At 41.8% G+C, this 25,045-nt stretch overlaps 2 protein-coding genes across 3 annotated transcripts in view; one reads left to right on the top strand and one right to left on the bottom strand.

The window, feature by feature from the left end:
• The window catches only part of rer1 (retention in endoplasmic reticulum sorting receptor 1), a 32,611-nt gene extending 22,864 nt beyond the window's left edge, over positions 1-9,747 (top strand). For both annotated transcript variants that reach the window (XM_052039510.1, XM_052039511.1), the window contains exons 5-7: positions 3,133-3,211; positions 8,147-8,282; positions 9,323-9,747. In XM_052039510.1, the coding sequence (XP_051895470.1) occupies positions 3,133-3,211; positions 8,147-8,270 (203 nt within the window). In that variant the 3' untranslated portion in view covers positions 8,271-8,282; positions 9,323-9,747. The remainder of the gene's footprint in view (positions 1-3,132; positions 3,212-8,146; positions 8,283-9,322) is intronic.
• Positions 9,748-12,860: 3,113 nt separating this feature from the next.
• pex10 (peroxisomal biogenesis factor 10) overlaps positions 12,861-25,045 on the bottom strand; it is a 29,539-nt gene continuing 17,354 nt past the window's right edge. Inside the window, 7 exon segments of the mRNA XM_052039509.1 lie at positions 12,861-13,535; positions 17,071-17,203; positions 18,724-18,899; positions 20,006-20,223; positions 20,226-20,405; positions 21,540-21,620; positions 22,483-22,602. Of these exon segments, the coding sequence (XP_051895469.1) occupies positions 13,467-13,535; positions 17,071-17,203; positions 18,724-18,899; positions 20,006-20,223; positions 20,226-20,405; positions 21,540-21,620; positions 22,483-22,594 (969 nt within the window). The 5' untranslated portion in view covers positions 22,595-22,602 and the 3' untranslated portion in view covers positions 12,861-13,466.

Here is a 25,045-nt window from a genome sequence, read left to right as displayed (position 1 = left end):
GGTCATCTATGTGAGATGGTCACCATATTTTTTTTTAAAAAGTTGGAATTTCAAAAGAAGTTTCTTACCTAGAGAGTACCGAGGATGTGGGACCTGCTACCACAGAGTATGGAATGATTGAGATAAATACCTGATCCTATAAATGCATTAAAAGGGTTATTAATAAGCATATAAAGGAGAAGGGGACTTTAGGGTGATGTTTATAAGTACAGATGAGAAAAGACTAAAGGACGGCTTTGAGTAAACTGTAAATCCTGGCATGAACTGAATAGCTCTTATATGCTGTTTATCTTACGCAAACGAAGTATGTGCAAATTGTCAAGAGAAATGTTAATTTGGAGTCAAAAAAATTGAGGAGAGTTATGGTACTTTTAATGAACTGCATACAGTTGCACATTCTTGCTGAAAAGTTACAGCAGTAAAAGGGGCCACTTACAGAGTTGAGCTAGTGCCACTTTGTTCTCCATACGAAGCCAAGTCTCACCCCAATTTGTACTTGTTCTGACACCCATTAACATCCCCTCATCAAGTGGTTAGCCACCAACTGTTGAAAGGAATCTCCCTTTCAATAACTATTGATGGCAAAGAATGCTAAGTGCCCTCTGTAAAGAAATTTTACCCATCTGTTCTTAATTCAGAGTGCTTGGAGGACAATTGTCCAGGCCTGAAATGTTTTGGTGTGATCAGTGTATGTTGAGCATTGTGCTCATTTTATACTTTATCTCAAAGTGCTAATTTAATCAAAGCTGAATGATGGTGCTGAACATTCCTCACTGTTAGCTTTCCAAACTGGCACTAGTAAGCACTGTTGTGATGATCCTGGGAGTGGGTATGAGTTGTGTTGAAATTTGCTCTATGAATGCCACCCCCCACCACACTACCCCCCCCCCCCCCACCCCAAGTGCAAAGCTGTCCTCCAATTTCCATCTGGCTGCTCCAGACTGCACAAAAAGATGCATTCTTCCTATCCATCCATTAATATTCTTGACGGTCTAAGAATATTTTGGGAGTTAGTGTCATTCCTGGAGAGTTATTTGTGGGGGGACTGCTTCCTCCAGGCTTACTGCTGTTGTGTGCACCAGTGATTTGTTCGTTCTTCAGTATGTGTGGGATAATTACAGCTGCAAAAGAAGTGTTAAATTTTAGTCAATAAGCTTTACCAATGTGAAAGAGGAGTGGGTTAGAGAGTGCTACAGAGGGGGTGGTTACTGTGCTTCTCATTCTCCACACCTTATAAAGGAGAGAGAAACCAATTTTTAATTCGGGCCATTTGAATATCTTGCTGTGTCACTTCTGACTAATATTCTGCATTTAGTCTCCTGATTGCACAGTGGGAATTTTTGTATATGAGACTAGGGGTTCACTTGAGACACTGACTATTGCTGTGGGACTGTTTGAATGCCAGCGCCCCTCTGGCCAGATCCAGTATTGATTATCTGGCTCCATGATGATAGAGGTGATCACAATCACATCCTTGCCAAAGGCTAACCTTGTACCAACTAATTCTATCCAGCACTGGTTATAGGACAGTGATAAATGGACACTCCTGTGCTATCAAAAATTCAACATAGTCAGTCAGGTGCAACCTACTGTTGCAAATACATACTGTCTTTGATCAGCTCACTCTAGTGCAAATGCTCAGTCACTGTCTCTGATGATAGATTCCATTAAAATCAGCTGGAGACTTTATTCGCTGAACAGTTGCCACCTGAATACAACTGTCATGAGTTGGCGTGCAAGTGAGAATAAAATGTTGCTTACAGTTGATTTTTTTTCTCGTATTGTAGAAACTACAAAACTATCAAATTATCATTGAATGGAAAAAATATACTGAGGGTTATAAATAGAATACTTCCTGCAGTTTGATAAACAGGTGATGTCACGGCAGATCTTGGGGTTCCTGATAGCCCACCTGATTTGCCTACAATAGTTTTGAAGATAAACATTTGTTTTCAGAAGGAACTACACTTACCATATCTAAAACTGTGGTTACAGTGATTTCAGGATACAAAACCCAAATGATTCTAAGTTTCAGAGTCTTCCCTTATAAATAGAAAATTAACCAGAATGGAATTACTGGTTATAACGCACGCTCCATACTGTCACCTGTATGATAAAGCACAAAAATTTATGCAGAACAGGAGAAGTGCTGGAAAGATATAGTACTGTTAAAGCAAAGTTACAAGGGTCCCATCTGTTACTTCAGGTGGACATAGTATCCCACATTGCTATATTTAGAAGAACAAGGGAGTATACCCAAGTGTCCTGACCAATAATTATCCATCAATGAAAACATGATGGGCATAATTGAGCAGGATTCAGCTAGCCACTTCTAGTCCTTGTCAGGATATGGAGGATGAACAAGCTGACCACTGCAACTGTCCATCTCTGCATTGGCAGTGAATATGTTTCATGTAGTGTAGTGCTTGGGCTCTGTCTTTGGAACACTCAGCTTTTTGACAGAAGGCAAGACTGAGGAGGAGCTTTGTCTTTTGCGAAGGCTTTGAAACAGTTTTTAAATGTCACTGGGACACTTTTTATAAGTTATTTCTTAAATACTTTACATTTTTATCCTCTTCTCCAGGCTGGCATATGCATCCATATGTATGGGGAGTGCAATCCTCTACCAGATCTGGATTGTCAAGGCAAATTTCCCCATGGGCTCAGCCATTGTGGCTAGCTGAATCCTGCTCAATTATGCCCATCATGTTTTCATTGATGGATAATTATTGGTCAGGACACTCGTGGAGTCCTGTGATGTGCCAAAATCTGTCACTCAATGTCCTGACCTTGCAGAGGACTTGCATAAATCTGGCACTTGCTTTCCTAAAAGTAGCTGAACACTGGTTGTTTCCTTAAGAACCACTGATCACATCCAGCATGATTTGGCCTAATGAAGACACATTTTCTGGTCATTATCATGATGGTGTTTACAGAACCTTGCTGTGCACATTTTGACTATTGAGATTGCTGAATTAATGGATTATACTTCAGAAATACTTGGTTGCTGTAAAGGATTTTGTGATGTTATGAAGTCATGGAAGGCTTTATGTATATGTAGGTTTGTTTTATTGAGGTTGCTAGCTTCACAACTGCTAGTAAATATTCCTGTTCTTTCTCTCCCCTCTCCAGATGATGGACCTGCACTACCGACAAAGCAGAATGAGGAGTTTAGACCCTTTATAAGAAGGCTACCAGAATTCAAGTTCTGGTAAGTGATTTGTAGACACCACAATTGTTCCTCCACAGTGATGTTGGCATCAAATCCAACTAATGTTTGCTGATCCCTGCTTCATGCTATCTGTAATCTGGATTACCTTCTCTTCCAGTGAGCTAGTAAGAGAATAGAGGCACAAAATGATGGAGGACTTCTAGAGCTGCAGTAGGTCTGTTTGTCAACAGTTAGCCAGGGTTAATTGTCATAGTTTGCATCATGAGTTAGGGTTACTGATGCATTAAACTGCTTCAGTGAGTTGATACTGGCAAGGAAGGTAGAAGTGTTGGAGACATTTCCATATTTCAGGAAAAGCATTGTGATCACTTTGGACAGGGAAGTATCACCTCACAGGTTAACATAATTACCAGCAGTTGGGCACACCATTGGATAAAATTTACAGCTTGGAAGACTGCATTTGACCCAGTCAATGCCAATGTTTATGCTCCACACAGGCCTCCATTAGGGAAAGCATCTATTTCTGTCTCCCCTCATGTGCTTATTTAAATTTCCTTAAGTGCATCCAAGCTACCTGCCTTGAGCACTCCATATGACACATTGGAATAAAGACCAAAGGTCCATGGGATCCAAGGGAGAGTGGCAAATTGGATCCAAAATTGGCTTGGTGGAAGTAAAGGGCAATGGTTGCTGCGTGCTTTGGAGACTAGACTGTTGCTACCAGTGGGGTTCCACAGGACTAGTACCTCATCCTCTGATTTTTGTAATATGTATTAATGAATCAGATATAAATGTAGGGGATATGATAAAGAAATTTGCAAATAATGCAAAGGTTGGCTCTGGGATTGATGATAAGGAGGAAAGCTTTAGAATGTAGGAAGGTGTGGATGGTCTGGTTTGTTAGATGGGCAGGAAAGTGGCAAATAGAATTTATCACAGGGAAGTGTGATGCAATGGAATTAGGAAGGTACAACAAGGCAAGGGGAAATACAATAAATGCAAGGATGTTGAATGATGCAGAAAGAACAACGAGACCGTGATGAATGCACAGATCCTTAAAGTACCAGTGCAGGTCAATAATATGCTTGAAACAGCATAGGGATGCTTTCCTTTATTAATCATGGCATAGAACATAAGAACAGGGATGTTATGCCAGAGCTACATGTAACACCTATTGGGCTACAGCTTAGAGTTCCCATCGACGCATTATTGGAAAGATGTGATCTGTGAAGACGTTGCCAGGACTGTAAAATTGAAGAGACTGAAAAGATAAGGGCAGGAAGTAGAAGCACATGAGGGAAAGCCATCAGCTATACAGTATGCTCCCTTCCAAGTCACACATCTTGATTTGGAAATGCATCATCATTCCTCTATCATCTGAATACTGGAAACCCGCCCCCACCCTCCATCTCCTCTGTGGGTGGTACCTTCACAGGGAGGTCTACAATTGTTCAAGATCAGCTTCTTTGGGAGGTAATAGGAATCATCAGTAATTGCTGACCTTGGTGATGCCTACATCCTATAAAATATATTTTTTTAAAGTAGGAAAAGTAAATTGCCAATGAGAAATTTATTTCCCAAAGTATGGTTCAGATCATTAAATTTATAATACAAGAGAGGTATTCAGCTCAATCTGTCTGTTCCGGTCGATAAAGAGCTGCTTGATATCATTCCACCTAATAATGGGTACGTAGCCCTACAAATTGTGGCTTTTCAGATAAGCATCCAAGTACCGTTTAAGTGTGATAGTTTCTGTCACTATTAACCCTTTCAGGCAATGTTTTCAGATCTTTGTAGCTCCTAGGTCCTTGTTCTCTCTTCTAACCCTTCTACCAATTTACTTTAAATCTGTGCTAATTAACTCTAAGGGAAATGGGTCCTTCTTGTTTACTCTTTCTAGGCTGCTCAATGTTGTACAGCTCAAGTAAATCCCACCCCGTTCCAAATAAGTGTCCTAGTCTACTTAATCTTTCCTCAGAGCTAAAGGTCATGAATTTGTGAGGTGCTATCAAGGTAGCCTTTGGAGAATAATTGCAGTGTATTTTGTGAATAGTACTACAGCCGAAGTACACAAGTGGTGAAGGGGAATTAATGTTTTGATTGCTGGTTAAGCAGGCTGCTTTGCCTTGGTATTAACTTTCTTGGTTGATGTTGAATCTGCATGCATTTTGGGGCAAGTGCAAAGTATTCTATCACTCTCCTGATTAAGGTCTATGGTTGCTAAATAGACTTGGGGAAGTCAGCATATCAGTCACTTACTACAGAGTACCCGACCCTAACATGCTGTTGTACTTGTGGCATTTATGTTATGGCCAGAAGTGAGCTGCAGAATGCTGATAGTTGGAGGATTTGACACACTGAGAGAGAATGCTTTATTTTCTATGAAGTTGCAATGGAATGAAACATTGTGCACTCGTTATTGAATAACCCCACTTTTGAACTTGTAGAAGGAAGTAGCTGAATACGGTTGGGTCGAGGACACTGCCCTGGAAAATTCCTGTGGTGAAGTCCTGGGCAGAGGTAACTGTCTTCCATCAACTGTAACTATCTTCCTATTGCGTAAGATATTGCAACCAATGGAGCCTATCCTGTTGATTCCACTAACTTCAGTCTTACTAGGGTTGGTCAAATTCTGCTTTCATGTCAAGGGAAGTTGCTCTCACTTTGCCTCTGGTATTCAGCTGTTTTGTCCATGTTTGAACCATGACTGTGAGATCTGAATGAGTGGTCTGAGCAAAACCCAACTAAGTATTAGTGAGCAGATTATTGGTGTGATGCATGATAGATCTCTTAATGACACCAGCCATCACTTAACTAATGATTGTGTAGACTGATCAGGTGGTAATTTGACTGGATTGGATTTTTGCTATTGTTTTTGTGAGATGGTCATGCTTGGGCAAGTTTCTACATTATCAGCTTGTTCTCTATCATATAGAATAATGGTGGAGAGTTAAGGCATCCAAGATGGATTATCCACATGACAGTTTTGGCTGACATTGAATGCTTAAGCTGTGTCTTTGGTACATAAGTGCTAGATTTTGCCATCATTACCCACCACCATTCACAACCAAATGTGACAGAACTAGATTTCATCCATTGAATGTGGGATCATATTGCTCTGTGTATTGCTTGCTGTGTTTGCTGTTCATACACACTGGTAGTCCAATGTTATAATTGTGCATGTTACTTTAAGAGCGTGCACGATGCTGCTGTCAACAGGTTCTGCTGCAGTAGGTATGTTGATGATACAGTGGTTGAGTTTAGTACAAGAGTCCTGGATGTGCAAACTAGAGGCTCAAGTTTAAATCCTACTACGGCAGCTGTGGAATTTAAACTCTGTTAATAAATTCAGCAATATTGGCCACAAATCTAATTGCTGTATATAATTTTAAAAAATCTGATTCACATGTTCTTTATGGAGGACATTGACCATACCTACCTGGTCAGACCCACATGTAACTGTAGACTCATTTTTAACTGCCTTCTAGAAACCATTTCAGTCAAGGGATAGAACTTGATGGACCACTCACCATTTGACCTGGGCACTGATATGACGTTGCAAAGTTGCTCCCAGCCTGGTCAATGTTGTAAAATCCTCCTCAGACAACCAATGAGTAATGACAAAATTGGGAGTGCTCTCCCCACAGACAAGTGAGCACCAGCCTGACATAGGTGAGTGTGACTTGTATTCCTTGATCACAATCCTTGGTATGTCCTATCCCATTGATAAGACAGACCCACCCAGTGTGGGAGTACAGTGGTATACAGGCCAGGAGGTGTAGTTCAGAAAGTCTTCAACTCACAAAACCCATGAGGTCTCATGGCATCAGGTCATTCTCCCTCAGCTAATGAGTAGTGCTCCTCCATGTTCTATAATATTTGAAGCACTTATAGGAGCATGGATAGTCTGATTGGGGACTCCATTGTCCATCCTTAAATGGCTTGCTAGCATTACTGCTGACTGAGCTGCCCAATTCCTTAAGGATACAGCTTGTGAGATCAGATCTGCACAGATACTAGATGAACCAGCATAAATCAAGTGGATCTCATTCTCATCGATCTACCTTTGGCAAATGCATCAGTCCAGAATAACATTGGAAGGAGTGACCATTGCACAGATCTTGTGGAGACGGTATTGTCTTCATAGCTGGGAGAACCTCCATGCACTGTATGATACGCCATTGTGCTAAACAGAACAGATCTAGCAGCTCTAAGCTAGGCATCCGTGAATCAACTGCACCACCAGCAGGAACAGAAATGTATTCCATCACAATCTGCATGTCTGAAACTGAGATGTAGTGAAGCTGCAACATGGGACTACGTGTGTGCTAACAGAAAAGACAAGCATGCAATAGGTAGAGCTAAGAATATCACAAGCAACAGATCGGATAAAAGCTCCTGCAGTCCTGTCAGATCTGATAATGAATGATTATCCATGTCAGCTTCCTTCTGAGAACCCACCATCACAGGAGTTAGTCTGCAGCCAATTAGATTCACTGAATGTGATAGCAAAAAATGGCTGAGAGCACTGGGTACAGAAAAGCCATTGGAACCAGGCACATCTTGACTGTAGTAGAGAAGACAAATGCTCCATAACCTGCTTGTGCCTCAAGCCATAGTATCCCAATGCAGTGCCAACATTGGCATCTACCCAACATTATCAAAAGTTTCAAAGACCACATTCAGAAGGCAGGACAAGACCAATCCAGATAATTACGTTCCAACTGGTCAACTTGTAATCATCAGCAAAGTGATGATCATCAAGAACTATCAAGTGTATTTATTTACCTAGAACCTGCTCATTCATTTGGGTTTGCCAAAAGCACAGTGCCAGACCGCATTCACTTTATGCCTATTGACTTTAGTTTTGCTAGGGGTCCTTGGTGTAGAGGTCAAGCACTTCCATCCCACCTCCTAAAATAAGGTCAAAATTGTCAAATAAATCCTGGATTTTTTTTTTCTTTTTGTTTTCAGGCACTCTGCTACAAAAGGAATAATAGTAGCCATGGTTTGCACATTCTTCGATGCCTTCAATGTGCCCGTTTTCTGGCCAATTCTGGTCATGTACTTCATTATGCTCTTCTGCATTACCATGTAAGAGGCAAATAAGGTAAGTTGTGAATAAGATGTCATAATAATAAACAATGCAGACCTGCAGAACCAATCTAGCAGCAAAATCACAGCTGTTTACTCTGTCCTGTGGGGCTAGGGGTGAGATTTTCATTTTAGGAGTTTCCCAATGGCTCTAACTGCACTACAAGAATGTGAAGTTATGCAGGGTAGTTCTGATAGCAAACTTGCTGCTCGGTATTGCAGCCTTCAAGGACGTGCCATTGAACATGAACCATGGGCACTGAGGATTCAAGTGCAGGAAGTCTCAAACTACAGCTGTAAGAGAAAAAGCAAACTCTAGTAGAAGCTTGAAGTCAAGACCATCACTGGACTTATTAGAACATGGTGCCTTTAAAAATTCTTAATTTTCAGTATGTTGTTTGTGTGGTGTTTTGTGGTGTGCAGGGATTTAAAAGCCAGTTTTTTCACCAAGAAATTGGCTTCAATTCCTCTTCATCAAATGACCCCACTACCCTGCAGGTGTGCAGATGCCAAGAACACCTAGTGTTGTCTGTGTTGACGAGATAAACTGCCTACTGCTCAAGACAACTGGGACCAAGCCACAATGTGTTGGGTTAGAGAAGGTATGTCAACTCAGTCCTAAGGCCGTTTGGCCACAGCTGAGCTGATCCTACAGTTTGAGCCTCTGGTACTATGGAGCTTTGGATGGAGAAGTACTGGAAATAAAAAATAAAAACAACTAGTCAGGAATATTGTCCCATGACTGATACTGGAAATGTGCACAGGGCATGACAAATGCTGGAATTATTAGCAGGTTAGGCAGCATCTGCAGGGAAAGGAACAGTTAATGGTTCAGGTCTGATTTCCACATCAGCTTTTGGAAAACCTTATGAAGGCCCAAAAATTTACCAGTAGTCACTGCCTTGAATAGCATTAAGAGGGATTGGTTTGTGAGGTTTTGAATGGCCTTTGATAACCATGAGACCATACTCTCTGGAATGGGAGGGGTTTCTGTATGGGGAAATTGTTCTGAGATGCCAGTCTTGTCCTAATTTCTTTTTCTGCCCTTTAAAACAGCACATGATCAAGTACAGATATCTACCATTCACACACGGGAAAAGGACATACAAGGGGAAGGAGGAATCTACAAAAGCATTTGCCAGTTAGAGAACATGCTGCTTGGCACTCCAGGATTATCTTCTCCCACCTCTTTACATGTAAACATTGGACAATAATCGCAAGTCACACGACTTTATTATTATCATGTTTTGCTCCAGGCCTTTCTGAAGGGTACATTTTAGAAGGTGATTTAGTTCTGAGATTATTTTTTGGCACCGAGACATTGTCTTTATATGATACAACACTTTTTCCCTGACCATTTTGATTTAATTTATAGGTGACTTCATTAAAATTTCCCTTTTGATTGTATACTATATGCCAGTTGCTTCAAATGTACTTTCATTTTTGTCATTTGGAAAAAAAATTAAAATATCAAACCAGTTCTATACTTGGTTAAATAGATTTTATTTCAAAAATGTGATTACCCAAATTATAGAAGCTTTTGGCAAGGTACTGTTGCAGTATTATGATACAATGTTGAATAGTTGGATAAGGCACAGCTCTTTGCTTCATTTACAGGTCGTAATGAGATATTGGAAGCTGCTTTTATTATTGAGGTGCGGGGTTTGGAAGAGAATGGGTGGGATGGGAGGGTGATGGCATCAGTGAATCAGAGTTTGAGGATCAGAGTTTGCAAGATGAGTGAAGCAAAGCTCACAGCCTTTTAAAGCTGTATCCTTGAGGACTAAGGAATTGAGCAGTATGATAATCCCCTATTTTAAATCCAAGAATCAATTTTAAAGAAATTGGCATTGAGCTTTAAATTTCAGGCTAGATACTAGTAATTGGGAAGAAATCAATGTTATTGAAGTTTTATTTGATATGAACTCAAGATTCTGAGCTTTGAACTTAAAACTGTAACAACTCCAAGATCCCAACATTTTAAAAAGTGTGTGCTGAAGTGGCTTTGTTCAGTTCTTTAAACTACTAAAGCTATCAGCTTTCATGTATACCAGTGGGAGGTGGTTTAAGATTCACCAAAGTTCCAATATTGTACTTGGAGGCAGCTGTGCTTAGAGCAAATTCCAAGTTTACCATCAGGAAATGGAGAGGGAGAGACAAGTGGATTTTATTGCAAAAGAAACTGAACATATTTCACTCTTTCAACTCCTTGGAGTCTAAGAGACACTATCAATGTTCATGAGATTTTGGCATTTAATTGGCTTGATTGCTGGGAATCTGAAGTACTAGTTAAAGTAAGATGGTGGAATAGGGCAATTGTATATAAATAAATTGTGAATGAGCAGCGAATAGGGACCATTATTGGGTAGCTTTATGATTGGATTAAGCAGTTGAAATGAAACTCCAGCTGTCTTTGGTCTGTTGCTGCATTGATGTTAGCTGAGGGCAGCACTAGGAGGTGCTCCTGGTCAATACAGCAGCCAGAGATGCCTTGTGTAATCTGGTAGTTCCCAGCTGGGAAGTGCACATGAGTGTGTGCTGTTTCTGGCCAAATAGCCAGCTGAGGCTGGTGTGTGATGCCTGGCAACTTTGAGTTGAGCACTGGTGCTTTACTAAGCCAGCATCCTTGGGTTCAACACCTTCAGGAAAATCATAGTTTTAAAACCTAGTTATTGTTCCATCACCTTGTATGATTTTTAACTCATGACCCAGGATTAATCTGTTCTCCTAATTTATACCTTTACTGAACAAATAGGTGTGTGTGTGTCTGTTTGTATGGGATGGTATGCATGTTATTTCCTCTTCAATTTATATAAATTGATTTAAGACAGGGTTAACCTCCAGAATATTTGACTTTTTTAATTTAAAACTAGGCTATTTGGGAAAAACAATTCAACCCATGCCCTTTCGGAAGTGGTCTCATTGTCTATGTAAAACTGTATAAAATGTGCATGTAGAAACTTGCTTACAAACACCTGTGAAACATGTCAGTCAACCACAACCTAAAAGGTTTTATTTACCATATTTGATGGAAGGTACAGCATGTTGCACCAGTTTAAGGGGTGTACTGCAAGAGAGTTGAGAGTAAAATAATACAATGTGCCCAGAGTGTCGATAGAGAAGTTGCAAAGTTACTATTAAAACTTGGATTCATATTAAAATGTCAAATTTTCCATTGTCTCCACTGGATTTGGATTGTTTTTTAACCTTTTTTTTTATATCTAAAGGGACAACAATGTTTTGAGAGATTTAAATTCCCACCATTAAACTTTTCCACAATTTTTTTTGCCTGGCCTTCCTTTCCTCACCTCCAACACCTCACATTTTAGGATCTGGTGCTATAAAGTTTATCTAAAATTGCTGACTCCTAAGATTATAACATTTAGACTGGTTTGCTTAGAATGACAGTCCTATGTTGAACTAGTTATTTTTTGTTTGCCTTGAGCTACACTTATGTTTTTTTTTAAAGCTTAAAATTGCACAGGGAATTAATGGATGAGCAAATATAGTGAACAGGATCTGATGTGATTGGAGTGGGTGTTGATTCATTGTTTAGAATCAGTGCTAGGTTACATACTTTCCCTAAAATGTGACTTCCACTGTAAGGGAGGCCCTCTGCTTCATGTGGCCAAAGTTGCCCAGTTCCAATCATCTCTGCTAAAGTGTTTAAGACATTGTGTCCTTCTCCTCCTCTAACTCCCCCACCACAGGGCAAATCAAGACTGAATCACCTGTGGGTGACAGGTAACCACCAGTATAAAGGGCGCACACCAGAAATAAAGTGCTGTCCTCATGTGCAGTTTACAAAGTTCACAACTTAATGCCAGTAATTAAGTGTCCCACATGTATTCAAACTGCACAAACTTCCAAACTTGAAATGGGGCAGGGTGAGCACAAGCACAGCATAGCTGCACAAGTGTGCTTGGAGACATCTTGCATTCCCCCATGATTAAGTAGCTTCAACTATGCTGAATAGGAACAGAAATTGTAATTAACCTTTGGTATAAGTTAGTTACTGCATCACCCCAAATGCCCAGAGTTGTGCTATGCATTTTCTTCCATTTCAGTGGAAAGACCCTGAAGCATTTTAGTTAGGAGCCAAGACTCCAATGGAGAAGTCTCCTTTCTCCTTTTTTGCAGTTTCTGTGCACAAATGGAAACTTTGTACTCAAGGGTGATGGGGTGGTTGTAAATCCAACAATGCACAAAAAGTGCACAAAAGTTGAGATGCTTGTTTCTGTAGTGATCTAGGTGAGGTTAATGCTTTAACATTAAATTGAGAGAAAGGAGCTCTTACAAATGGTGCATTTGTACAATTTTCTATGAAACCAATCATCACCAGTTATTGTGCAAATGGGACACATGCTGCATTCTATCAAACATGGTAGCATCAATCCAGAACACCATGTATAACTGCCTTTCTTCAACTAAAGCAACATCTCGTGCTAGGTTTTACAAACTCCTGGTTCTGCATCACACACATTAATGTTACATTTATTTTTACTTGTAATAAATAATTTGTAATGCTGTTTCTTCAGCCTTCTTCATGCTGGGAAAACAAGTGAAAATTAAATGAATTAAATAAAACAACTGGCCTGATCACTCAACTGTGTTTATTTATTTAAATCGGGCATTTTCTTAAAGGATAATCAAATGTGGTGGAAGCTTTTAAGTTTTCCTTCATCCATTCCCAACAGGTGTGTTAATGAACCTCCCAAATCAAGAAAGTCAGTTGGTGCACCCAAATGCTCATCAGATCGTAGACTTAAAGTAGATGAGGATAATACTGCACTCAATGAGAGACAGCATAGTCTAAATCTCAGATTCATGGCATCTTTCCCCATTCTTTCCTGAAAAACAAGTAATATCCTGGGGAGCAGATGGGGAGATAAGGTGAAAACTACTGCACTTAATTACAGATCACATCCTTTGTCTAAGACTTAATATTAGCCATTAAGCAACACCCTGAACTTCAGTGTTCTTGGTATGATTGCCAAGAGCTATAATTATTAGGCCCTGTTTGGTCAAGTGGATTTACTATTTCATATGACTCGAGTGGATACTGCCAAACTAATTCTATTCAGGTAAAAGTGCATCACTCAAATGGAAGTGCTGACAGGGAATTTCCATAACAAGCTATTTCATGACTAAAGCAATAGCCACCTCCAGCAATTGGCATACTAATGCAGGTTCTTTCATCCTAAATGTAATGACGCAAGTAGATTAGTTTGTGGGGCTGGAACATCTCCCGGCAGAGAGGACATTCTGCCTGTAAATTAAAAGCAAAATATTAAAATGACTATGAAACCACTTGATTTTGTACCCTAACTCCACATGTTGCTTTTAGTGATGTTAGATTACTTACCCTTCACTCCCTATTTAATGAACACAAGAATGTGGTGGGCTGGAGGCAATCCTTGCAATAAATAATACACAATAATAATTTCCCTGCATCTATATTTCAAATCTGAGGCATCTTGAAATTGTGGCTGAGTGGTTGAGCTGGAGTCTGAAATGAGCTTGGATGCAGCAGGAAATGAGTGTTGCCACAAGAGTTTGCAGATGCTGTGATCTGGAGCAAAAAAAAAACTGCTGGAAGAACTCAGCATGTCAGGCTAGCATCTGCTGAGGCAAAGTCAATGTTTCAGGTTTAGACCCTGTGCTAGGAGATGGGACCTGGCAAGCATCAGGTGGGGCCAGGTGGGGGAGGGAGAGGTGGAGAGAGCAAGAGGCCTGGATTGTTTGATTTAGGAGGCAATCACACCCCTTGGGTGCATCACTAAAATCAGTCATCCACAGCAGGGCATGCCTGCTGAGAGTTGGTAGGAATAGGGACCAGCATGTGTTGGAGAAGTCATTGGCATTGACCTTTAAGTACAAGATATACAAGCAGGAAAGAATAAACTGTGCAAACTGATCATGCTACAGGAGACCATATGAGTAAGGGGCAGGGGGGAAAGCTTAAAATGAAGCCATGTGCAAATTTACACGAGGACAGGCAGTCAAGGAGTTAAATGTGTGGCTCAATATGGTACTGAAGATAGGGACTGGTGCTTTATGGGACATTGGCACCAATATCAGAAAAGAAACCGGGCTAGAACCAGTGTTTCTCAGTGTTCTGGTGTGTATCAAGTAACTAGCACATTGGTGGGGGGGGGGGGGGGGGGGGGAGTGGGAGGTGGTGGTGAGCTGAAGGGATAATTATGAATTTAAAATACCAGAGCAAGGCAAAAGAAGAAACACAGAGACATGGGGTAAGGGATATTCAGGTTTCAGACTGAATTGTTTAACAGTATGAAAAGCAAACAAAAGTGGTCAAACCATCTGAATGCAAAATAAGTGTTCAAAGCAGATAAATGTGGCATAAATGGAAATGGGCAAGTTAATTTCCATTACAGCAAAATTACTGTAAAGGGCCTCAAGGATGGGAACTATGTATTCCCACATATATAAATTTCAAAGAGAATAGAAAATAACTGGAGTGGCCCTGCAATAAAGGATGATGTGGACCATAGGAATGATCTATTCCCAGATGATTAGGAAGTAAAATCACGTGGGGAGAGAGAATAAATGACAAGGGAAAAGCTAATGCAATAATTGTGGCAGGACTTTAATTTTCATATAAATTGGAGAGATCAAGTTGACAAGTGTAATCTTGAGGATGAGTTTATAAAATGAATTTAAGGCAGCTTCCTAGAACAATGTGTGGTGGAATGAACTAGAGTAGAGGCTACTTTAGATCTTGTACAAGAGTTAATTAGTAATCACATTACAAAAGATCTTCTGGGGAAATGATCATAGCTCAATGTGACAGAATTTCACTTTGAGTGAGATAGTTATATTCTTAAATCCAAAACTAGAATTTTAAATAAAGCTAATTACAAAGGCATGAGAGCCAAGTTTCAAAGTGGATCTGAAAATGAAGTGGCAGATGAATATTTATAAAAATATTTGAAAATTCTCAACAGGTTACATATCCACTGAGAAATAAAAATTCTAAGTAAAGTGCTCCATCTTTATTACTCAAGGAAGTACAGGATAGCTGAAGAGAAAAAAAGCTGGAAATGCTTAACAGGTCAGATAACATGAGCAGATAGAAACAGTAGTGAGCATTTAAGGTCAACAATCTTTCATCAGGATAGTAATAAATTAGGAGAAGATACAACTTGCAAGGAGCAAGAAATCTGATGATTGTTTTGTGTCAAACAGCAAATGATAAACAAATGATTAAAAAGGTTAAAAAAAATGGAAAAGCAAGTACACTAGCAAGAAGCAAATAAAATGGATTGTAAAAGTTGCAAACATGTAAAAGCAAAAGTAATGAAGCAAGGTGGGGGTAGAATTGCTTAAGGGCTCTGAGAGGAGAAATCATAACAAGAAAAATGGAAATGGCTGAGATAATTAAATGTATCTGTCTTCAAAGTAAAGAGCACAAAAACACTGCAATACAGTGGGGAACCAAAGAGCTATTAAGAGTGAAGTTAGTCATTAACACCGGTAAAGAAGTACTGAGGAATTAATGGCTGTAAAGCTGACAAATCCCCTAGCCTGATAACTTACATAGTCTGCTTCTGAAAAGGTGCCTGCAGAGAAGGTGGATGCTTTGGTTGTAATCTACCAAAACTTCCTAGATTCTGGAACAAACAGTCGATTGAAAAAATACCAAATGCAGCAGCCCTATTCACAAAAGGAGGGATGGTGAACACAGGGAACAATCAGCCAGTTACCCCAATTTCAACTGTCAGGAAAATCCCAGAATTCATTACTAAAGTAGTGATAAAAGGACATTTAGAAAAGTTCAACATGATTGGGCTGAGGCCACAAGGTTTTATGGAAGTGAATTGATCTTGATACATTTATAGAGTTGTTTTGAGGATGTATCTTGCAGAGCGAATAAAAGACTGTCAATGAATAAAATATACATGTATTTTCAAAAGGGCATTAGATAAAGTGCCAGATAAAAAAATAGCCACACAAGATAAGGGCTCATGGTGCCACGGTAACGTATGAATGGAAGATCAGTTAATGGACAAAAACAGAAGGAACAATTCTATTTTCAGGGTGGCTCAGTGATTAGTGCTGGGAACTTAACTATTTCAATCGACATTAATGAATTCCTTGAAAAAAATGCAACATTCCTACTGACTTCCTGGAATTGCTGGCCTATGATCACTCAAAGTGGAGAAGGATAGGATGGTATTGGGTGGCTTGCATCAGGGGTACACAGAAGTCCTGCGTAAGCAGCAGGACAGGGGACCTCCTCACAAATTACATCCCATTGGATACCCCTTGTCCTATTTGTGGAAGAGGCTGTGGTTCCCACATTGACCTCATTGGACATTAGAACTAAGACAAGGGTACTCACTAAAAGGGTAGTTAACTGTTGGAATTCTCTATCCTAGAGGGCTGTAGCTGCTCAGTTGTTTGAGTACATACAAGGCTGAGATTGACAGATCTTTGGAATTCAGGAGAAGCAAGGATCATGGGAATCAGGTGAGAAAGTGGAATTGAGGTAAGAAGGAGAACGGCTCAAGGAGCTGGGTGGCCATCTTCTGCTCCAGTCTCGATTCTCAAATCTCCGTGCTTGTTAAACACGTCTCACTGCTCCACCACTGGCCACGAGCTCAGGAATTCCTAAACCTCTGTGAAGGTGCTCCTCAAAACGTAGATATTTAACCAAGACACTGGCCAACTGTGTTAATGTGCCCTTATAAGCCCGATATCATATTTTGTTTGATATCCCTGTGCTTTACTGTGTTAAAGGCATTATACAAAATACAAAATGTTTGTTGTTATTTGCCCACCTTTGTGTTGCACCATTCCGTGATGCACTCCCAACAGAAGAGGTGGCCACATGGAGTAGCTGTCGAGTGCCTTCGTTCTTCCAAACACAGTATACACCGGGAGTTGCGGACTGGGAGGTCCTGGGAGGGATTTCTGTAAGAGAAAAAGAGGGAGAGAAGTAAACCTCAAAGCAAAGCCTTTCCATCAGTTGGCAAAAGCATTTTAAACTGTTAAAAATAAATAATTGCACTTACTAAACTACTTCCTCTCTTTGTTCTACAATAGAATCTATTTCCACATCTATAATGGTTATTACACAATAAAATGAACTGTGCTGCTCCATTGCTGGTGATACTGTGGCATTTTTAAAGACAGGAATTGATATTTTAAAAAAGGACATACATTGTTTAATGTCAAAATGAGACTACGTTTACCTGTGGTCCTAGAGATCCCCACAATGTCTTCATTTCCAGATCAGGATGTTAAGGCCAATTAAGTGCAAACGAGGAATTACTGAGTTTACTGGCAAGATTCATGCGCGAATGGATATGAGAACAAGACACATGAAATAGTGATAAGAGTAGGTCATTTGGCCCCTTAAACCTGCTGTACTATTGGTTGATTTAAGTTTTCTGCTCTACATCCATTACCCTCGATTACCTTACTGATTAAAAATCCACTTGAATGCTTTTCCCCCCCAATCTTCATGAAGATTGCAATTACCCATTAGTGCACTACTCTTTTTATGTGCCCCCATTATTTCCAGATTTACGCTCTCTGCTACGACGTGGCTACTGCTTGGCAGTGTACAGATTACTCCTACCAATGTCTTCTTTCTCTTGCTATTTTCGTGTTTTAACTCCACCCACATAGACTCTCCCATCTTCGAAGCTTGGGTCATCTCTCACACGTGTAATTATTTCACCTCTTATCAGCACAGTGACCCCGGCACATTTCCATTTCCAGTCCCACCCGAGCTTCCTCAGCACGCCCAACTCCACTGGATGCCGTCACTGTCACTGAACAGACCTCACACACACAGCTACCACACAGAACCAGCAGGGACGAAGTCAGTAACCCACATTCTCTAAACAAGACAGTGACTTCACGATCCAGTAATGCAAATTTAATCACATAGTCTAGGCTGAAACACTGTTGTATGAAGGGATCAAGCCATTAATGAAGGTGAGTTGTTTAAACAACAAGTCTAAAATATCTCTTTGCACTACTATAAAATAAAGCTGGGAACTCTTGTCCAAGGTGGTGGTCAATATTTATTGCATAACCAACACCCAGATTATCTGGTCGTTTACCAGTCACAAACAAGTTGGCTTCCATGTTTCTTGTTATAAAAATGGCACTCAAATTATCTCAATGGTTCTACACCACCTTGGAAAGGACAGATCATTAAAGATGCTGCTTGTATACAAGTATTTCCTTTTATTGTAGGACCCTGAGCAGATTCATCATACAGTGTGCTAAACACAAGTTAAATATGAGCAGCTCTTGCTGCAAAGCTTGGTACTGCATCCAGCCAAATATTTTAATATGGTATTTTTTTTTAAGTAAAATTGCTCGCAGCCTCTCTCCAATCGGCATAATTGCATTAATTGGAATACAGTTGACTACACGGCGGTTCAGAGGGGCAGGGAAACGAGAAGTCACGGCCATACCTTGAGCATGGAAGGTCGCGGTGAAGTTTCCACTCTTGCCGGGCACGCTGCCTCTGCCTGTGGCTGTTAACTTGCATGATGACCATCAGGACCAACTGCAGCAATGAAACCTTCCCTAGCAATTCATAACTCCACCGGATTCCAGCACTGTCACGGAACAGACCACGCACACATAGCTATGCAGCACAGAAGTAGCAAGGGGGAAAGATCAGCAAGTTCTTTAGTAAAATGGCAGAATTAAAATATACAAACCACACCTGTCAATGCTGATTGCAGGTACTTACATGCACTCATTCTAATATACACATATAGCCCGCACTTTAGCTGTAAAGAATGCAATGGATGTGGCTGGGCAATCTTACAATCAACAGATCAGATTTCATGACTAGATGTGATAGCACTGAGGAGCGGTGGACAATGAACCAGCGAACAGGAGGTGCAGATAAAGAACATTCCCCATCCTCAACAATGACAGGGCCCAGCATGTGAGTGCTAAAGACAAGGGTGAAGAACTCGCAGCTACATTTAGCCAACATCCTCCTGAGGTTTCCACCATTGCAGGAGCCATTAAAAGTAAGAAATCTGAAATAAAAACTGAAAATGGTGGAAACACTCAGCAGGTCAGGCAACAGCAGTGGAACAGGAAAGAGAGTTAACATTTCAAGTTGAAGATCCTTTGTACTGGGATGCAAGAGTGGATCAGAGTTTGGGTATCCTGTGGTGACTCACAATTCACCTCCTGCCTTCCAAGCCCTCTCACCATCAACAAAGGCACGTCAGGGCACGTTGCAATACTCCCCACTTGCCTGGGTGATTTCAGCTCCATCAACTCTCAAGAGGCACAACACAATCCAAGACACAGCACCCAGCCATTTAAACATCCATTCCCTGCGTCACCAGTTGCAGTGTGCACCATCTATCAAGGCATCACCTCCTAAACCTGCGATCTCTTCCTCCAAGGACATGGTAGCAGGTGCACCACTACCTGCAGGTTTCCCTCCAAGTCACACACTGTCTTCATTTTGAACTATATTATCAGTCCTTCAGAACTGTGGAAATATGTTCACCAGGACTGCAGCAGTTCAAGGTGCTCACCATCATCTTCTCAAGGGCAATAAATAGTGGCCTTGCCAATGATGCTTGGAACCCCCCAAAAAATAAAAAAGGAACACAATGTGAACGAGGACCCTTCCTGTCTCCAATGTACAGCCATTACTTTACTTTCTACATTTGCTGGTATATTGCCTACTGATCTTAATGGATTGGCACAGTAACAACTTACATAGGTGATGTTGGTGAATCGTTTGGCGATGTGGTAGAAAGCACCGTTGAGGTAGAAGATGCCCAGGTGCAAGCGGTGGAGGAAGGAGACCACCTGTCGCAGGATGTAGATGGCCTGCAGCAGCGCTTTCTTCTGCTGGCTGGTCAGGGCATTGACCGTGCTCCACAGCCATTGGGAGACTCTGGGCCGTGCCAGCACCCCATCTGCTCTCCAGCCGTACGGATGCCCTCACTCTCAGCTTGCAGCTCCAGCTCCAGGCGGTTCAGTCCTCGGTCCAGCAGGTAAGGAACACAGGTGTGAAGGATGATGAGAGCTGCCCGCCTGCCGCGGGAAGGCACCCGCTGCCCACTGCAGTCCACCTGGATGATGTTAACGTACTCCTCACCCAGCGTCTGATAACCTGTACAGACTAGGGCACTGCAACAGTTAACTGGAAACTCACAATCACCAACAGCAAGCACTTGCATTTGTATAGTGCCTGTAATGTACAGAAAGATCCCAAGATATTTCAAAGGGAAACCCAATTACACCTAAAATGTGGCAATGATGACACAACATCAAGTTCTATATCACACAAACTAGCAAAATGGGGTTGCATCTCATCAATTATAGCAACAATTATACTGAATGATAGATCAGGCTTGAGGGACCAAATGACCCACGTCCACATACCAATCAAAACAGCTGTCAAGGCCTGGACAGATAACCCTAAACTCCATGGTATGGGGACCAGCAGAGTCAAGATGTATTTCAGCTTTCATCCACTCAGGAAATTTAAGCAGGGTTCATTATCGATTCCCAAGCTGGGCACAGCCAGAGGGTAGTGTTTAAGTCAAGTTTATTGTCATGTGCACAAGTACAGCAAGGTACAGGCACAATGAAAACCCTGCTTGCAGCAGCGTCACAGGCAGGTAGATACAGACAACACACAGAACATAAATTACACACAAATTATACAAGACAATGAATAGAGGAAAAAAAACTATGCAAAACAAGACATCAGTGCAAAAAAGAAAAAGACACAATCAGAGACAAGTCCACACTAGTGCAACAGGTGGTCCATAGTGTTCCGTTGCTGAGGTAGGGTTAGGGTTGTGCAGGTCGGTTCAAGAACGATGGTTGTAGGAAAGTAGCTGTTCCTGAACCTGGTGGTGTGGGACTTCAGGCTTCTGTACCTCCTTCCTGATGGTGGCAGTGAAAGGAGGGCATGACCCAGATGGAGTAGTGCACCCATAACATATATGGTCACATGGTTGGAACTTGGGGATATTATGGAAAAACGATGCAAGCTAACATTTAGAAACTGGCATTGAAACAAGGCGGCAAAGTAGAAATATGTGTCAAGACAAGAGCTTCACAAGAGTTGGACAGGCAAGAGACACAGCAATCCAAAAGACTTAAGAGAGTGTTACAAGAGCAGACACCTGTTTAGTAGGAAGGTCCACGTGACTGTATTTTGAGCAGAAACAATGGTGCAACAGATGCCAACTTAAAACAAAAATCTAAGCAATGCCCAGCAATGACTGAACCTGACCTGCAAATGTGGTTAGAGAAAAGTACATCAACTCTGCCAGCAACTCTATCTCCTTCCTCCATTCCAGCCATCGCCTCGCACCTGTACAAAGGAAACAGTCAAATTAACTGCCAGTCTCCCATGCTGAAGCACACAAGAGACCATGCCACTAAAATATACACAGCGAGTGATACATACATTCCAGCAAATGCCCCCTGGGTGCAAGTACTCATGTTCTTAGGTTCAAGAGTGGGACAGCACATTCGAGAGCAGTTCCAAGTAATAGATTGGAGTACGGATAAGTTCTTCAAAAACGTGAATATAAGCAGCAAAAGGGAAACCAAGGAGATTGTGATGTAACAGAGCATGGAGAGGATTAGATTGCATAAAAATGGAATTGAATCAGAGTCAGTGGGAGTGGGGGGATTAATGTACAAATCCAAGTAGTGAGGAAGAGGTTGGGAATCATTTGTTACAACACCAACAATCATTTTAATTAGAGGTGCTGCAAGAAGAGATACTCAGTTCCAAGCAACAAGACAAAGCAAAGTGAACCCTGACCTGTGGGGTGAAAAAGGACTGTGTCCATTGCTTCCTACCACTGCCATCTCAAAAGAAATCAGGAGACTTGCAAAATGAAAATTAGACAAATCATTGAGAAGTTCTTAAACATAATGTCTACAATAAATCCATAATCAGAGTCCAGCCCATCCTCTGACCCTGCCTATTCAAGGAAGGATTTAGGAACAGGACTGATCTTATTGTTGACGAATCCTGAATCAGGACACTGATATTGAATCTCCCTGGGTTTGTTTTTGCACAGACCAAAAGCTTAAATGCTTTTACTGAGCTTCAGTGGGTTATGTCTTGTCCTCCACCATGCGTCCCCCCATTCCACCACCACCACCACCCCACCCCCCCCGCCACCAGCAACCCACCCCCCCACAAGTACAGGTGGTCTCACCAGCAAAGCTCTGGAAAACATCATTGGCACAGCTCCGTAGTGAGCTTAGGTAGTACTCATCCTTCTGGTTGGAACGAATGAAATGAGGCTGGTTCGCAGGCAGCATGGGCATCACAGACCCTGCAGAAAAGAACATTAAACAGGCATCATCCTGAAACTGAACCAGTCTGCACACAAGCCAGGTCCTTCGTTTGATTCTGTGGAGGACTTTAAGCCAATCCACGTCATCGGTAAGGTCACATTCCATGTTCATAACTACTTGACTCCACCTCTCAGCTCATTCACTGTTGAAACCTTCAAACATGTCCTTATTACCTCCAGACTTGACTATTCTATTGTCCTCCTGGCTGGCCTCCCCCATACTACACTCTAGAAACTTGCTGTTATCCAGGTCTTTGCTGCCCATATCCTAATTCACACAAGGTCTTTGTTCACCTATCATCTCTGTGCTTATCCTCCTCTGGCACCCAGTTATCAATGGCTTCAATTTTACAATCCTTCCATGATCTCCACTCCAATCTCCACCAGCACTACAATCATCCTAGGATGAGAACATTGCCAATGAAGAAAGATTATGATTACAAATTAGAAAAACATGAGTTGACCTCAATGGGACATACAAGATTCCAAGAAGCATTCATACAAGTTGAATGCATTCTTCTAGTTGGAGAACATAGAACTAAAGAATAGTCTGAAGTTAAAAGGTAGGCCAGAAATTAAGGGAACTTTAAGGTTCTAAATATTCTCTGATAAAACTAGAGACAATTTGGCCCATTGAATCTATCCTGGCTCTCAGAGCAATCCCATTCCCAGACTTATTTCCCACTGACCTAGTCTCTTTCACATCAACGCTACCTTGATTCACCTGCCACACAAGCAATTTATGACCAATTAACAAGCACAAATTTAGGATGTGGGAGGAAACTGGAGTACCCACAGGAAATGCAGTCTCAGAGAGAAGGTGCAAACTTTATCCAGACAGTATCAGACGTCAGGATTGAACCTGGGTCACTGGAACTGAGAAGCAGCGGCACTACCTGCTGCACCATCCCCAGCTCACATCAAGTGCACCCATCAGGAACAAAGTCCTGCAGATTTCCAGCATCAGCAGTCTTCCTTGTGTCTCCAAGTGCATCCATCACCTACTTTGACCCCTACTTAATCTTCAGCACTTGCTATCCCAAAGGGCTACAGATACCTCATCATTACAGCTATTCAGGACACGATCAATGACCTAAAGGGAATCAAAGACTATTGGGATCACATAGGAAAGTACTAGATACATCATAATCTTCGATGATTAGCAGAATGGGTTTAAGGGGCTGTGCGACCTTCCCCCGCTCCTATATCCTATGCACCTAAACCACGTTCGATGAATTCCCACCTGTTGCTCAACCACGGGCGGCCGTACCTTCAGCTGCACGATCCAAGCCCTGGAGATCTCTCTCTCTAAAACTTTCCTTCTTTGAGATCCTCTGCCCAAGCTTTCAGAAGGCCCAATGTCAAATTGTGTCTAATTTATACTCCAATGAGGCGTCCTGGGACACTTTGGCTGCATTAAATCTCCCACCTCAGGGCCCTTCCAAAAAGGGTGATGGATGAGGGGTGCGGCATGGGGAAGAGTTGTCTTCTCACGGACTGGTACACAAACAACGGGCCGAATGACCCCCTCGGTCTAACAGCTGTCAATGTTTGCAATTGCAAAGTGTGCCCCGACCTCCAGAACTGCAAACACCAGCCCGGCCCCTATACAACCGCAGCAGCCTCCCGGGTCTGCTCAATGCTGGGCCGCCGCAGCAGCCTCCCGGGTCTGCTCAATGCTGGGCCGCCGCAGCAGCTTCCCAGTCCCGCTTCCCAGAGCTTCGACTCGGCGCCGCCTTCTGCCTCGGACCCGTGGCACAGCATCCAACTAACCAATCAATCAGCCCTAAAAAAAAATCAACCAATCAGTAAACTACGCAGGTGAGAACTAAGCAACCAATCAGCACGGAAACCAACCAACCAATCATCACGGAAACCAACCAACCAATCAGCACGGAAACCAACCAACCAATCATCACGGAAACCAACCAACCAATCAGCACGGAAACCAACCAACCAATCAGCACGGAAACCAACCAACCAATCAGCACGGAAACCAACCAACCAATCAGCACGGAAACCAACCAACCAATCAGCGCAGAAATACATCGAAGCGCCGTGGTGATTTTGGCGGTTTAACGAAGATCGGAGACGTTGGAATGAAGGAATAAGGAGGGAAAATCTGATAGAGGATCGCAGAATTATTAGAGGCGTAGATTGGATATTTTTTTCCCCAGAGCAGAGTTTTATAAAAGTAGAGGGCATAAGTTTAGGATGAGGTGAGGGTGAGGGGGTTTGGAGGGGATCTGAGGAAGGTGGCTGGGATCTGGAATGCACAGTCTGAGTGGATGGTGGAGGAAGGTACTCTCACAACATTTGTATCTAAGCAAGCAGTTGAGTTGCCAAGGCATAGAAAGGCTTAAGGCCAAGTGCTGGTAAATGAGATTAGTGTAGATAGGAACTTGATGGTCAGCATGGACAG

Source organism: Pristis pectinata, chromosome 26 (genome assembly GCF_009764475.1).
Source record: "Pristis pectinata isolate sPriPec2 chromosome 26, sPriPec2.1.pri, whole genome shotgun sequence".
NCBI lineage: Eukaryota > Metazoa > Chordata > Chondrichthyes > Rhinopristiformes > Pristidae > Pristis > Pristis pectinata.
This window is presented reverse-complemented; position numbering and strand designations above follow the sequence as displayed.